The 17,910-nt window shown below is 37.6% G+C and overlaps 1 protein-coding gene and 1 non-coding gene across 2 annotated transcripts in view; one reads left to right on the top strand and one right to left on the bottom strand.

Moving 5' to 3' along the window:
* LOC138693925 (facilitated trehalose transporter Tret1-like) overlaps window positions 1–17,910 on the bottom strand; it is a 108,532-nt gene that overhangs the window by 81,686 nt on the left and 8,936 nt on the right. Inside the window, exon 2 of the mRNA XM_069817679.1 lies at window positions 4,504–4,588. Coding sequence (XP_069673780.1) covers window positions 4,504–4,588 — 85 coding nt within the window. The remainder of the gene's footprint in view (window positions 1–4,503; window positions 4,589–17,910) is intronic.
* Window positions 12,929–13,000, top strand: TRNAY-AUA (transfer RNA tyrosine (anticodon AUA)). The gene has a single exon. It is a non-coding gene; the product is annotated as a tRNA-Tyr (tRNA).

Below are 17,910 nucleotides of genomic sequence, written 5' to 3'. Positions count from 1 at the left end.
ATAATCGTACATACATATTTCTGTTTCTAATGGTAAAGTTTGCCTTTCAAAGAATCTACTGTTTTCGCGCAACGAGTTGACGCGGGGAGTGGATAGGCGGGGTGGGTGAACTTTACGCTACACTCTGACCTGAAAACTTCGGTCCATTTACTTGACTACAAGGGAACGAAATCAGACATGAAAGATTCCACATCTTCGGTGTTCCTGTAGTTACATTATCATACTTCTCGAAATTCTTGGAGTACATGATAATCAACTGTTCCTGTTCCTGCCTTGTTCATTAACTCGCATTTCTCAACAAACCCATTAGCCCCACCATGATGGACAACAATGAACGCATTTAATTTAGTCAAAACTGCCGTAACATTTTTATCCTGCCAGGACTTGCGAAACGTTAAACTGCTGTCTGTCCATATTTCGTCAAGTATAAAATCAGTTTACCCACTTTCCTAAACTGTCTTATCTGTAGATATCTTCACCTCTAATTTACAGTGTTTTCCTCTTCAATAAATTAAAAATGTCCTTCTCGATGTACACTTCTTCCATCTGAAACCCATTTCCTTCAGTATTCGTCTTAATGTTGTCTTCCATTTGAAATCAGTTTTCTCTTGTAACACAGGCAGACGTTTCTTGCAGCTTTGTACAATATTATTTTTACTTGGTTATTTAATGACGCTGTATCGACCATTACGTTATTTAGTATCGATAGAATTGGTGATGGCGAGATGGTTTTTTGGCGAAATGAGGACGGGGATTCGCCGTAGATTACCTGACATTCGCCTTCCGGTTGGTGAAAACTTAGGAAAAATCTCAACCAAGTTAATTAGTCCAAGTGGGAATCGAATCCACGCTCGTGCGCAAGTCCTGATCAGCAGGCAAACGCTCTACTACCTGAGCTACGCCGGAGGCTCTACTTTCTTGTTCAAATAAAAACTCTCAATTATATTTTTTATCAACTTCCGGTCAGTCATCTACATTTTCGTTTCGGTAGTGTGGACGTTTCCGGTCCCCCCAGGTGTCCACAATACACTTTCTTCTGTTCAGTCTTTCATTTCATTCCTTATGCGTTGTTTCGTTCCTGTGAACACATTACAGTACTATTCTGCCCTTGCTGTATGTCTCGTAAGAGGAATGCTAAGGCACTGTTGTTCTTCATAACATCGTTTTATTAATGATGTTCCTTTCTTCGCTATAGTTTGTCAATCCTTGCTTCCTCTTTGTCGACATATTTATAATTAATAAACAAACAAAAAACTGCTAACTATACAGGATCTTTCATGAGTAACGAGTCTATCGAAAAATTAACTATTTTGGACAATTTTTTAAAATGATTCATCCTCATGAGAAAGAACCCTTCCCGATGCCGTACAGTCAATTTGGAAACAAACACCCTCTCCTCTCGCCGCCAAAGCTATTAAACGAAAGAATGGTTAGTGTTTTAAACCTTTATTAAAACGCATAAATGTAAAAACAGTTTCAGTTGTTAACAAATTATGGTGTACAATTTTCAAAATGTCTTCCGCTCTGCTGAATGCACAAATGTAAGCGACGTATCAACTCTTCATGGACTCTGGTGAGCATGTCAGGCTCAACCATTTGTATCGTGTGTTCAATTCCTCCCACTAATTCAGGAATGGTGCGTCGTTTAGTCGCATAGACACGGTCCTTAATGAATCCCCAGAAAAATAATTCCAGGGGAGTCAAATGAGGTGATCGCGGAGGCCAGCGTATTGGGCCTGTGCGACCGATCCACCTGCCTGGAAACACTTCGTCTACGGAATAAACGCTTAATTTAAGCGATACTGTTTCCAAGTTCACTCATTCCAGTCTATCACAACAATGTGTATAGGCATAGCCGTGTGCGATTGTCCTTGGCGTATAGAAGGCCATGCTGCAGGTCATTTTAAGTTGGCATTAAATGCACATTACATATGGATAAGTAGCTTCCTCTGGCGGTGGGGGAGGGGATACTTGTTTCCAAATCGACTGTACGACACCGGGCCTAAACTAACAGTATACAATAACATAAATTCCATTACCTGTATTATTATCAACGTTATTAACACTAAAATCAAACGATAGTTAAAGCAAAACGAAGACTTGCGAAGACTGAAAACAATCGTCCTGTTGGAACTAATAAAACACTACTGACAACAATAAAAAACGCCAATATTATTCCACAAACACTCTCAGACACAAGTAGTAGATGTTTTTGAAACAGCAATACTGCCGAGAGCAGCGCAACTTTTCTCCCTACCGTCCTCCTGGTGTGACAACAGTTGTGAAATATCTGGGCATCATAATAGATTAGCATCTGAAATGGTATTTTCATTATATTTTCTTACCTATGCAGCAGATTAAGTAAAACAATTTATAAATTTGTGATTCTACGCCTTATTTTACCAATCAGTATTTTAGCTCTTTTTCAGTCCATCGTCCAACATGACATTGCTTGAGGTGGAACTTCAAAAATTCCTTTAGATCCTCTAATTATTTTACTAAAAAAATCGAAATATGCCTAAAAGACCTATTGATTATCCTTCTCATTTAATCTGTTCTGAATTTAAGGTTTATATGGTTGAATAATATACAAATACACATTATTGAAATATTATGACAAAAATCGTAAATATTATATAGCATTTTCTTGGATATACAATATAGGTGAAAAGTTAATTTACCATTTAGAGAGCTTAAATTTTTCACAGAGTCAGATTCAAAACACTATTATTCTAGGACCAAGATTATTATAATTCCATAATAAAAATAGAAAATGTTGAACATTCAGGGTCATTTTTATTCATTCATTCATTTAGTGTTATGCCCAAGGGCAGGTTTTTCACTGTAAACCCCAGCTTCCTTCAGTCCATCCTATTTTCTGTCTTGCTCTTTGTTTCCTCATATGATCCATATATCTTAAAGAAACGAATAGAAGCATTTGAAATGTGGATATGGTGAAAAATGGAACAAGTGAAGTGGACAGACAGAATAAGAAATGAAGCTGTGTTTGAAGGAGTGGGTGAAGAAAGAATGATGCTGAAACTGATCAGGAAAAGGAACTGGTTGGCTGAGAAGTAACTACCTACTGAAGGATGCACTGGAAGGAATGGTAAACGAGTGAAGAGTTCGGGGTAGAATAAGACATCAAATGATAGACGACATTAAGATATATGGACCATATGAGGAAACAAAGAGGAAGGCAGAAAATAGGAAACATTGGAGAAAGGTGGATTTGTAGTGAAAGACCTGCCCTTGGGCACAACACTAAATTAATGAATGAATAAAAATGACCCTGAATTTTCAACATTTTATTGTTTTTAAGTTCAGTAATAATATTAAACATCTGCTTATGAACTATATTTAAAATTAAATCTGTGTATACATGTTTGTCTTGTGCTTATTTTTTGTTTTGTTATATATTTCCGTGTATTAACTTTTGTACCATATTTATTGTATTAGAAGGAAGAACACCCGAACACGAGCTTTACTCAAACGGATGTTCCTGATTTTTTATGTTTTGTATAATTAATTTACAGTCTTACTAATAAACCGTGTATAGTTTTTATACGAGACTTATGCAGAGTTGAAAGAGAAAACGTTACTAATAAACCGTGAATAAGCTATGAACGTATAAACAGGCTGTAACTATACAATGGGAATTGCTTTGCAGTAGTTATCTACACGAAACCCCTTGTTTAAGCGTTGTATATAGAGAAAAAATGGCCGCCCCTTTAACAGCTGTTCGTATCGACTCTCATTTTATGATGATGGATACCTTGTAACCACAGAAGAACAAACCAAAGATCATAGAATTATTAGAATAATATTGCTGTAGCTTGTACTCTTTGACCAAAATGTAGTGTTGTAATCGATTAGAGCCAGTTGTACTATCGATATTTAACACGCCACACTAGAGCACTCTACCGGATCCAATAGAGAACCTAAGGTATTCTATTACCTTTCGTAACGAAGTAATGACGAAACTGTGACGTAGCTGTGTAACAGTTATACTGTTATACACGACGTATGTAGTGATTATTAGTAAGGAATTTACACACGACTTATAAACGAGCTACTCATTGTATAAGTATGACAGTTAAACGTCTGTATATAGAGTTTTTATTAGTAAGACCATAAATAGTTGTCTAATATTATATTCCATTCTGTACTGACGATAACGGACTCCTTTGTCTATATGACAGTATGCTTTTTGGTTCGCTATATTTATTTGTTCAAAAGTTATATCGATTCATTTTTAACACTTTTTTTTTTTTTGGACATTGTTACCGAACGGTTGGCGACATGCAATGACGAATACAAAAGAGGCAAAGTGAAAACAGTATGAAACGCGTAACTCTGGAGTGGGTTTAAATTTAGATATGAATGGTTTCATGCTTTGGTAGCAGTTTTGAATTACGGCATGTCTTTTCTTTTAATTCAATTAAATTATGAATTTTAACTACGAAGAACATTCAAAGTCCCGTTCCTGTTAAGATGACTTACCTGCGGTAGTCTCCTCCTGAAGGCGCTTGGTTCATGGCTCAGACTACTGATCACTGCTCTGTTACCCAGACTGAACTTACGCTTCCTGAAAATAGTAAAAAAAATAACATATTAATAGGACTTAGGATTCCCGAACAGGATTTCCGGGGATAGAATTGCAGAGGACTAATAAGGAAACCTTCAGAATATGAATACCGTCGTGAGCTTTCAGGGCATTCCGTACACTAGCTTACGTCACGATAATTTTTCGTCCAATGCGAATTCGTCCACTGTCTTAAGTCCACGAACATTTCGTCCAGGATCATTTTCGTCCTGTAATACACTGGTAATACACATGTGTACACATCTGGGGCCAGCAAGATTTTTATATTGCCGAAAATAGCTCCATTCATTCATTCATTCATTCCATGTCATATACGAGAAAGGTAATGATTAGAGACTAATATAAGATGGAAGATATTCAATGAAAATTCTTTCATGGGACGAATTCTGAGCATATTATGAACGGAAAAACACTGCACCATTTTGTTCATTCATGCTTAGATATCCCAGAAATAATTGTTTTGCATGATACATTTTTATCTCATTATCTCTTAACCCTTTGCAGCACAATTTAATTTTTTATGTTTTTCATATCATGGATATAACAAAGCTTCGATCAATTATTTTCAACATTTTAACTCTGCACACAATTTCAAAACACAGATGGCACCTTATGTATACTCAAGAGGTGGTTCCTTAGTGGAATATCTGTGCCATAAAATTTAGAAAGAAAGAAAAGTGTGGTTCTTCTGAATAACCACTATGCTGGAAAGAGTTAGACACATTTAGAAATACGCATTTTATAAAAGTCTTTACATTATTAGAATTGCAACTAATAGTTTTGCATGTTTCTGTCACGTTCGTGTTTTAAGAGTATTTAAATCAACATCATTATCATCGTCTTCCAGTAAAGTATTAGACCAGCGTTTAGGGGAGAGTCATAGATAATGTAGAAGATAATATATTGGCAATTAATTACTGTCTTTTATTCATCTCAAAATTTTTGGTACAGTGGACCTTTACATCAACCCAATATGTATGCAAAATAAGCTGAATAAAACTGAATTTCCTGTGAAAACCTAGGAATATAAAATCATTACCTAGTAGACACCCTAATGTGAACAAAATTGTTCCAACAGTTGAGGAACTATCGCTGTAGATGGATAGACATACAGACGGCATGTTCAGAACTACTTTTCCGTTGTCAATAGTTGAAAATGTATATTTCCGTAAAATTTGAATATACTCGTAGTTTTCTTGCAGCATCATATAAGTACATTAATTTGTCTAATGACAAAAAATTACGCTGAAGTACATAGCAAGTTCAGGGAAAATGAGAAGTTTTAATAGGATTAATACGAACTGACCATGTGCAATTGAATTCCGAAGGCACGCGCTAGCATTGAGAACTTTCGATGTCATGCTTCTTTGTTCGCCAAGGTCATGCTCGTGCATAACGATGCCTATCCAAAGTACTACAATACTTCATCGTAAATTACAATAATCTGTCATTATCCCTTTCATTAAGTCATTATTTCCACGAATATGACCATGTGGAAAGGGGGGCCATAGAATGTCAGCTTATTTGCGTCGCAAAGTGCTTTTGCTGAAACAGTTGACTGTAGTGTAGAGACATCAAAGAGGAAGTACGTGACAGCTTGCAAGAATGTAGGACAGTCTACTACTACAGTCTAGTATATACAGTCACGAAGCTTGAATTGTGAGGGTGCTAAGAACAATAGACTGTACCGGTACTATTTCGCGTCTGTAATGAGGCGATAGTAGCGATTCTAGTGGTTAGCAACTATCTATGGATGCATATTTACTACGTATTGAGCTTCGTGACTGTATATACTAGACTGTGCTACTACTGTGACTATGAGATATTTGACGGTATAGGTAATAAATACAGTCAACGCTTGATTTTATTTGCGACAATGAAGAAGACGCGCTTAAAATGAAATGACTCTTAGGCGGAAACCTTATTAAAATGAACTATTGTATAACTTAAATATAATTCTAACAAGTAAAATGTATTCTAAAGTCTCCTAATTGTCCACAGAGCAGTTAATGGGCGGGGGGGGGGGGACAAAATAATGATATGATATGATCTGTGGTTACCTCTTACCGAGATTCTGGATGATATGAACGGTATATCTACACATAGTATATCAGACGGTCAAGTGAGATATGGTCTACTTTGCAATAGGTCCTCTCTACGAAAATGTCCGTTTAGAAATGTCCGTATAAAAAATTCGTCCATATCATAAAAATGTCCTTACCTGAAAAGGTCCACTGTCAGCAAGTACTCTCCTTAAAAATGTCCTACGTTTTAAAATGTCCACAAATAAATTCGTCCATTTCCCTAAAATGTCCGAAAAGGAAAACTGCAAGGAATGTGCCGAGAAATTTATTGTAATTTCAATTATGTTATGTAATACAAAAGATACATCTATTGTTCATCTTGAGGGTCACTATATAATTTCAAATGGTATGATGTCGCTGTAGGATATCGAAAAATTTCATCCCTGTCTTCGTAATCTTGGTAATTACCGACAATGTTGAAAATTCTCGTTTGATTATTGATATAAGCTACAGTTTATTTACTGGACGCTTAATATTTGTATGCCCACCAAAGACCTGGGTTACTAAATGTTCTGTTTCCGATTCTGTTGTTGCAAATGGCTAACGAATCGCGAAATGTTCACGTGATGTGCCACCACAAGTCGTTGGAATTGAGAGTGGAATCCTTCAACCACATTATTGTTATGCTGTATGCCATTAATTACTAATTCATGGACTCCCATGTCTCAGGAGAAAATCTAGGGGGAACTGCTCGCCTTCGCCCTCTTGCCGGATGACCAGTAATATATGTAATTTAAATGTAATATGCTAAGTCCAAGATATCGTCCACAAATCTTTCATTTAATAAATCCCAAACAAATTGCAAGTTATTTAGCGGAATAAACGGCAGTCCCATAATTTCCTGTATTTGGTTTCTTACTTCAGGGTTCTCAACATCCAAATATTGTGCCCTCATACCCCTGTTGACTACATTTCTCCATATTGCTTGATTGAAGTGGAAAAGACACCCGTTCAATACTGCCTAATGGAATGCCAGTCGACAAGCTTGATATTGGCGATTTCAAAATCAGACATTGTATAGGTAGGATTGCAAGTGAGATTTAAATGTGCTGAATAATTTTTTATCTCATATAGGCTATAGTGCGGTAACTATTTTCAGTCTTATTTACAGTTAGGAAATATACTAAAGGAAATAAAAAACCTCAAACAATCCCATGTACTGTAAAAAACTGAAAGAATTGATGGACATTTTCGTATGATGGGCTTTATAATAAGGTGGACCACATGGATGTTTGGCTTTTTTACTCCATGGACAAATTGTATATAGGACTTTAAATGTCGGACTATTTAGTTTATGGACATTTTCTTGTGGACCTTTTGTTCTTGTGGACATTTTGTTATGGACATTATAACCTGGAAGCTATCAGACAGTACAACTCATTTACTTTAAAATTTTGAATTATGGCCCTGCTGTGCACGTTAAAGGTGTTGTGTACAATTTTTTTTTCAGTCCTGTAACTTAAATTTTGTGGAAGTAGCTATATAAATTAAAAAAAATACAACATTAAATATACAGGGTGATTCACGAGGATTTACTGCCACTTACGGAGCTTATTTCCGAAGACATTCTGAGCAAAACAGTCACATAAAAATGTGTTCTAATCTCAATATTTTCAGAGTTACATTAGTTTGACGTTCTTCTTAAAATACCATTATTTTTTAGTTTTAAGGGTACAAAAATATTACAGATAAAGAATAAACTATTCAGGAGTATTACTTCTTTAATTAACTAGTATTGTGAAGCTAAAAATGTGTTGTGAATTCCATAGTTCGTACAGATTTTTCTTTTTTTTTTTTTTTTTTAGATTTTAACTACAAAATTATATTTTTATTACGCATTTATTACAACAATTGTTACAAATCACGCCACTCTTGTAAATTATTCAAGACTATACATTAGGACGCATAATTAAACTGTAAAAGATCAAGTTCCTAAATTCATATGATTTGTAACAATTTTTGTCATAAGTGCGTAAGAATAATGTAATTTTTAGTTAAAAATTGAAAAACAGAATCTGTACAAGGCAATTAACAATACACTTTTAGCTTCAGAACACTAGCCAATTAAAGAAATGATACTTCTGAATAGTTCATTCTCTATTTGTAATATTCTTTTACCTTTAAAACTAAAGAAAAAAGGTATTTTACTAACAACTTCAAATTAGTATAACTCTGAAAATATTGAGATTAGGACACATGTTTATAGGGCCTATGACAATTTTTACTCAGAATGTCTTCGGAGATAAGCTCCATAAATGGCGGTAAATTCTAGTAAATCACTCTGTATATATAGACTAATTATAAAGTAACTCAAAAAGTATTAAATTGATACTAATGAAGCTTGGGACATTAATATTAATAACAAGAGATTGCTGTCTAGAAAAAAGAATTAAGTTTCCAGCTTAAAAAATGTAGAAAATAGAAATGTCACCCATTTCATATCTTAATAGAACTCCCGCTGTTACTTTACTACTGTACTGACCAGTGGCGTAGCGTCAATGAAAGCTAAAAAGCTTAGCTTCCCCAGTTAATAATAATTTCATAATAAACCTACAGTTTATGGACAAAATTATTTATTAATTTTAATAGAATTTATATTTACGCGTTAAATATTGTGATGCGGCAGCTCAGGATGATTTGTGATGCAGCAGTAAACAAGAAGCCTGCACACACCAGCTTCCAAGCAGACTGGTTTCTTCTGTGTAATCCACCCGCAGATTTTCCATCCCTTTCTAACTAAACTACCCTAGTCGCAAGGCTCGCAAGAAGCGAGCTTTAACATTTAAAGTAAATAGCTTCCGAGTTATCCCTTTTCGTCATTTGTGTTCAGTTGAAGTGTCTGACACTAATTTACTTGAAGTGTTTAGAACAATTGTATTATCAAGACTGACTTACGAAAAAAAAAAAAGTGTGATTTAAAAAAGAAATGACCGACTCCCTTGCTGTCAATGAAGGGTACAACCAAAAGACAGACGCATACTTACGTAATGATACTAATATTATGATTTCTCTAAGTATGACAGGGAGTCAGCTAATGTTATACTTAAACGTGTCTATTTGTTAAGAGATATGTGTAAACCGTGAAATCATATTTTATTACGTATCATTTGAGGTCATGCGTTATTGGTGTTACTTACGATGTTCCAACCAATCTTCGACTGCTGACTTGACATTGACTACTATTTATTTTAAGACTGTATTTTTGTAATACGTTTTCTCATATCGCATGAAAGACAACTTGAGTTAGCTTCCCCTGCTCAAAATTTCATGCTTCGCCACTACTATTGACATAGTTCTTACACAGTCTTGAGGAATATTTAGGGTCGTTGTCTTATTGGAGAACAAAAGCACGCCCAATAAGACTTGTGCCAGACGCCACAGCATGGCACGAAAGAATCCGATGGCACTTTCTTTTTTTCCAAATACCATTCACTTTCACCAAGTCTCCGACTTATTCCTGTAACACTCCCACACGATTACACTACCACCTCTATGTTCCACAGATGGGGTGAGACAAGTCTTCAGCATTCTTTCCCTAGGACGACGGCAGACATATTGCCGACGATTTGAACCATATTTCTTGAATTTGGATTCATCCGTCCACAGAACATTTTTGCAGTTGTCTGTGGTCCAATTTTGGTGCTCCTTGACCCACTGCAACCTTTTAAGCTTGTGCTAACGGGTTAACAATGGTTTCCGCACAGCTGTGCGACCAAACAATGGAGCTGCACGCAGGCGACATTTTATTGTTGATCTTGATACTGGCTCCTCCCTGCAGTGTTGCCAACTTGGGAGTTTACCTCCAAATTTGGGGGGAAAACACTTTTTCAGGGGGAGGTTTGGGTGGATAAAAATGTTAGGAGGATTTTCAAGGGAAAGATGTATTTTAGAGGGGTTTTTGGGATGTTTTTTTTAACTACGTCATTAGGATTTATTTTTAAAATTAATTATAGTGAAAGTACTGTCTTATACAGGGTGTATCACGAGGTTTTCTCCCGGTTTATGGAGATGATTCCTGGTATTATGTGGAACAAAAAATGTAAATACACTAATGTGGTGATATTCATTATTAATGAGTTACAACAGATTTTCGAAACACGCCAGGGTGTATGTAGCGCTAGACAAGTTTGCGCAGGTCTAACGATGTGTGGCGGGAGGATTTACCTTTTCACATTCCAAGGTGTGGAGAATTCTTCATGAGAACGGACTAAATCCTTTTCATTTGCAAAAAGTGCAGCATTTAGAACCACATGATCATGCCAACCGTTTGCCTGCCAGATCCCCAGATTTAACACCCCAGATTACTGCATCTGGGGATGGATGAAAGACATCGTGTACCAGATTAGAGTGCAATCACGAGAAGAGGCGATTCAACGCATTCTCGATGCCACAGCTACAATAAGGAACGAACATGTGAAGTTACGAAATGCTACACGCGAGGTTTAGTTTGAAACTAATTGTCTGCTTACCCATAGTAAAAGTCGACATCAGCAAGATGCAAGTGTTATGGACTTTCAATGTACTGTGGCAATACTTGCAAAATGCAACATGATGTTTCAATGCATCAGGAGCCAACCAGATCTTACTGCGAGGTCGAATTATGAGAAATCCAAAGAGTATTATATTCTACTGCATGTCAGTGTGCATGATGTGTGAATATTTTTCTATTCAATTGCGTACCGGTATCCATAATCACATTTGTTAATTTTTATGTTGCGTTTTTCCGAGTACAAATTTAAAAGTTCAGGGGGTTTCTCTGAATTTTAGGGGGATTTTTAATGTGATATTGGGGGACTTGTTCTTTGGTTGGCAACACTGCCTCCCTATCATTATTTATTTCACTGCTGAAAGTCGTCTGTCACGTTTGCTCAACACATTTTACTTATGCTTTTAATAAGTATTTCGTTTCGTATGGAGTTCATGAATTACATTATTCTTTTATAACTTCAGGATTCGTTTGTAACATTTCCTTGATTGCGTAGGACTGTGACGTCATAACCTTAGCGATTCAGATGGTAGACAAGTACAATTTAACGATCTTGTTGACCGCAAGCTGTAGCATTGCATTGGATTATGTAAATTGTTTTAATTCCCCCTCCATTCAGTAGCTTTATTCTGAAGAGGGGTTTCCACAATTAAGTATAAGGATTCACATCCGCTTCCTGGAAATGGATTATTATTATCATCAACATACATTTCATAAACAAACAATGAAATTATTAAAGGCAGCGAATTAAAATTGGGCTATTTTCCTTGTCATATGAAGTGTAATTTATATCTACAACCTTTGACTTCTATCTTCTGATTACTTTCACACAATAATTACTATATATTGTTGGTTGCATTACAACAGAGAGTCATCCTAAGCAAAAATTTCTTCAGATATAATTCGGTTTGCTGCTATATTTTCGAGTACCCTGCCACAGATGTAGAAACAGCGCTTCGGAACTGATAATTGCTTCATATCTTTTAGGAAATACGGTTTATCTATCTAAGAATTCGTTACCAAGAGCTGTTCTCCAGAACTGAATCTGTTACCAAAAGCTACTCTTCAGGAGTAAACTTCTAAATTCGTTTTTGAGATCTATTGTCCAGAACTACTATATCTGTTGGAGCTATTTTCCAGGACTGAATCCGTTACAAAGAGCTACTCTTCAGGAGTGAACTGTTAAATTCGTTATTGAGATCTATTTTTCAGTTATATTATATATATTATTTAATGCACCGAAGTACATGTGATATTTCCATGCAGATATTCTGCGTCATCATACGATGAAAGAGTAATGGAACGGAGAAAAATTCTCTCCGGCGCCGGGATTTGAGCCCGGGTTTTCAGCTCTATGTGCTGATGCTTTATCCACTAAGCCACACCGGATACAAACGTAGCACGTAGAGCTGAAAACCCGGGTTCAAATCCCGGCGCCAGAGAGAATTTTTCTCCGTTCCATTACTCTTTCATCGTATGATGACGCAGAATATCTGCATGGAAATATCATATGTACTAGGGTACATTAAATAATATATATGATATGCGTAAATCACTTCGTGATTTAAGACGGCGCTTAATCCGCCGGATCCCGGCCAACTAGTCACTCATAACGAGTACACCTCAGCACATGTGTGGACTTCAGTCCCACTTTCATAGACATCTATGACGTAGTGCAGAGGGCGGCCACTAGAGGGAACCCAAGAGTTGGAACTTAAACTGAGACGATTCTGTCCGACGCCGGGGTGGGTATCCGGTGTGGCTTAGTGGATAAAGCATCAGCACATAGAGCTGAAAATCCGGGTTCAAATCCCGGCGCCGGAGAGAATTTTTCTCCGTTCCATGACCCTTTCATCGTCTATTGTTCAGGATTAAATCTGTTGGATCTATTAATAAGTGCTATTCTCCATAACTGTATGTAGAACCCATTGTCACAAAGTCTTCTCTACAACTGCATCTGATGAATTCATAACGAAGAAATATTGTTTAGGAATAGATGTGTTGAATTCACTACCAAGAGTTATTGTTGAAGGCTGGATCTCTTGGATCCATAATTAAAATCTGTCCAGAACTGGATCTGTAGGATCCATTGTCAAGAGCTGTTGTCCAAGGCTGGGTCTCTTGGGTCGATATTTAAGAGCTGCTACTATCTAAGACTGGATCTGTAATATCATTTATCGGAAACTATTATCCAGGTCTGAATCTGTAAGATCCATTATTACAAGCTGTTCTCTAGGACTGGATTGTTTAATCCGTTGTCAAAAGCTGTGGTTCAAGACTGAATATGTTGGATCCATAACTAAAAGCTATTGTTTAAGTGTGAATCTGTAGGCAGATTATCATAAACTGTTCTCCAGAACTGGAGGTGTTTAATGCGTTATCTATATATTTTATTTAGTAGTTAATATGCTTAATCCATTATTATTCAAGACTGGATCTGTTGGAACCATTCTTAAGTGTTATTTTCCAGGAATGGATATGTATGAACCATTATTATAAGTTTCATGAGGAATTCTCCAAGGCTGAATCTGTTAGATTCATATGAAATCGTGTCTGTTGAACACATTATTAACAGGTATTCTCCTGGACTGTTGTTAAATGTATTACTAAGAGCTGTTCTCGAGGACTGCAACTGTTGCATCCATTACTAAGAGCTATTCTCGAGGACTGAAACTGTTGGATCCATTACTAAGAGTAGTTCTAGAGGACTGAAAATATTGGATCCATTATTAAGAGCTGTTCTCGAGGAATGAAACTCTTGTATCCATTACTAAAAGCTGTTCTCGAGGACTGAAGCTGTTTGGTCCATTACTAAGACCTGTTCTCGAAGATTGAAACTTTTGGATCCATTACTAAGAGCTGTTCTCTAGGACTGAAACTCTTGGACCCATTAATAATAGCTGTTCTCGAGGACTGAAACTCTTGGATCCATTACTAAGAGCTGTTCTCGAGGATTGAAACTCTTGTATCCATTACTAAGAGCTGTTCTCGAGAATTGAAACTTTTGGATCCATTACTAAGAGCTGTTCTCTAGGACTGAAACTCTTGGATCCATTAATAAGAGCTGTTCTCGAGGACTGAAACTCTTGGATCCATTACTAAGAGCTGTTCTCGAGGATTTAAACTGTTGGATCCATTACTAAGAGCTATTCTCGAGGACTGAAACTCTTGGATCCATTACTACTAAGAACTGTTCTCGAGGACTGAAGCTGTTGGATCCATTAATAAAAACTGTTCTCGAGGACTGAAACTGTTGGATCTATTAGGCCTACTAAGAGCAGTTCTAGAGGACTGAAACTCTTGGATCCATTACTAAGAGCTGTTCTAGAGGACTGAAACTGTTGGATCCATTACTAAGAGCTGTTCTCGATGATTGAAACTGTTGGATCCATTACTAAGAGCTGTTCTAGAGGACTGAAGCTGTTGGATCCATTACTAAGAGCAGTTCTAGAGGACTGAAGCTGTTGGATCCATTACTAAGAGTTGTTCTAGAGGACTGAAACTGTTGGATCCATTACTAAGAGCAGTTCTAGAGGACTGAAGCTATTGGATCCATTACTAAGAGTTGTTCTAGAGGACTGAAGCTGTTGGCTCCATTTCTAAGAGCTGTTCTCTAGGACTGAAGCTGTTAGATTCATTATAAAGAGCTGTTCTCGAGGACTGAAACTGTTGGATCCATTACTAAGAGCTGTTCTCCAGGACTGAAGCTGTTGGATCTATTACTAAGAGCTGTTCTCTAGGACTGAAGCTGTTGGAATCATTATAAAGAGCTGTTCTCGAGGACTGAAACTGTTGGATCCATTACTAAGAGCATTCTCGAGGGCTGAAGCTGTTGGAAATATTACTAAGAGCTGTTCTCGAGGACTGAAGCTGTTGGATCCATTACTAAGAGCTGTTCTCGAGGACTGAAGTTCTTGGATCCATTACTAAGAGCAGTTCTAGAGGATTGAAGCTGTTGGATCCATTACTGAGAGCAGTTGTACAGGACTGAAGCTGTTGGATCCATTACTAAGAGCTGTTCTAGAGGACTGAAACTGTTGGATCCATTTCTAAGAGCAGTTGTACAGGACTGAAGCTCTTGGATCCATTACTAAGAGCTGTTCTAGAGGACTGAAACTGTTGGATCCATTACTAAGAGCTGTTCTAGAGGACTGAAGCTGTTGGATCCATTACTAAGAGCTGTTCTAGAGGACTGAAACTGTTGGATCCATTACTAAGAGCAGTTGTACAAGACTGAATGTGTTGGATCCATTACTAAGAATTGTTCTAGAGGACTGAAGCTGTTGGATACATTTCTAAGAGCTGTTCTAGAGGACTGTAACTGTTGGATCCATTACTAATAGCTGCTCTCCAGAACTGAAGCTGTTGGATCCATTACTAAGAGCTGTTCTAGAGGACTGAAACTGTTGGACCCATTATTAATAGCTGTTCTCCAGGACTGCAACTGTTGGATCCATTACTAAGAGCTTTTTTCGAGGACTACATGTGTTAGATCTGTTACTAAGAGCTGCTCTCCAAGACTCCATCTGTTAGACCCATTACTAATCTCTAATTTCAAGGACTGTATCTATTGGATCCATTGCGAAGAACTGTTCTCAAAGGCAATAAGTGTTGAATCCTTTACTTAATGTCATTCTCCAGGAATCTACCTGATCCCGTAGTAGCTTTCGATGCTGAAGAATGTCCAGGTAGTATTACCGGTAATGACGTTTCATATTCTTATCTGCTCTGTTATATTTTTACTCGTTTGTCTACTTCTTTATGCAGCCCAACTCATAACACGATAATGTGCACTATTTACCTTACCACGAATGCATAAATGATGTATAACACAATCATTATCGAAGACAATAATTTCTTTGCGTTGCATGCTTTAAACATGTTATTTTATCTCCTACTTACGGAACTGAGGGTAACTATTTCTTCATTCAGAAAATGATTGATAACGACGTTCTTGTTGGTCAAGTGCAGAGCATCAACAACCCAAATTAATAATCTACTGATGCCTATATCTTAATGTCTGTGATGTATCAGGAGATACCTCGAAAGTGGAGGCCGAAACCTAGGTGTACGTACAACTGACTGAACTATTACCCTGATCCACAGCTATGGACTTACGGGTAGCGCGTCTGGCCGTGAAACCTGGTGGCCCGGGTTCGAATCCCGGTCAGGACAAGTTATCTGGTTGAGATTTCTTCGGGGTTTTCCCTCAACTCTTTATGAGCAAATGCTGGGTAGCTATCGGTGCTGGACCCCGGACTCATTTCACCGGCATTATCAACTTCACTGCATTCAGACGCTAAATAACCTGAGATGTTGATACAGCGTCGTAAAATAACACACTAAAAAAACTATTACTCTGAACCCCGGCTAAGAAAAGCCAGCTGATTAAACTATGGAATGGAATGAAATGTTATGGAATTTGGAGAGGGGGCACTGCGACCCAACACTGTGACCTTTCAAGATCTACTGCGCTAACCCTCAAGCTACGCGCATTCCCAAAACCATACCGGCTGACTACACTAAGGTTCGCTGTGTAACCAGGTTTCGAGCCTGAAGCCAGCCCCCTCCGTACTTCGTCAGTCGGCGTTCGCGGAATGCCATGGAATGATGACGGAATGGAGAAATGTTGACAGAATAATATAGATGTTTAATATAGGGAAACGTGAGTAACCCTAGAAAAACTGCCTGAATGTGCTCTCATCCCTCCATTATGTTTTACCCTAATCCATAATTAATTACGTCCACACCTGTGGAGTAACGGTTAGCATGCCTAGCCGCGAAACCAGATGGCCCGGGTTCGATTCCCGGTCGGGGCAAGTTACCTGGTTGAGGTTTTTTCCGGGGTTTTCCCTCAACCCAATATGAGCAAATGCTGGGTAACTTTCGGTGTTGGACCCCGGACTCATTTCACCGGCATTATCACCTTCATCTCATTCAGACGCTAAATAACCTGAGCTGTTGATAAAGCGTCGTAAAATAATCTACTAAAATAAAAAAATCATTAATTACAGTAGGTGACATACCTGTGCAACGCCCGTACCAGTCATCATTCAAAACAAAGTTTACGTTAGTGGCGGAATCATGTCTCTCCATAAGTAAGAGAATTATGTGATCGAGAACAAGTGGGGATTGAAACAAAACAGCAGGAATAACATTTCCGAAGCTGCCCTTACACGTTCTGATCAAATATAAACTACTTTGGGGGAAATTGATGGTGTTCCTCAAATGAGAAGGAAATATAAGGGTTTCAGAACTATATTACTGCAGTTCCTTAAATGAACTGGTGAATTACCGCACCTTTTATGTCAAATCTTCAAAAGTTAAAAAAAAAAATAAATAAATAAGAATAATTCCATAATTTTAAAAAATTGAAAGTACGGTATCTCTTCTCTTCATATAAAATGTATGCAATGACATTATAGCACTCTTTACTGAATTTCCGAAAACAGGTATTTATATTTTGCATACCCCTGCGATGGTTGACTGGTCAGACCTCTGACCTGTCACGCAGGCGGCCCGGGTTCGAGTCCCGGTCAGGGCTATGATTTTTCACTGAAAAATCCATAGTGACACTTTTGGCGGACAAGATTGCAGTTGGGGGTTTTTCTCGGGGTTCTCCCGTTTTTCCCCATATTAGGCATTTACATAATTCCGTCAACATTTCTCCATTTCGTCATCATTCCATAGCATTCCCTAATCGCCGGATGGCGACGCTCGGAGGGGGCTGGCCT

This window comes from Periplaneta americana, chromosome 2 (assembly GCF_040183065.1).
Source record: "Periplaneta americana isolate PAMFEO1 chromosome 2, P.americana_PAMFEO1_priV1, whole genome shotgun sequence".
Classification (NCBI taxonomy): Eukaryota; Metazoa; Arthropoda; class Insecta; order Blattodea; family Blattidae; genus Periplaneta; species Periplaneta americana.
This window is presented reverse-complemented; position numbering and strand designations above follow the sequence as displayed.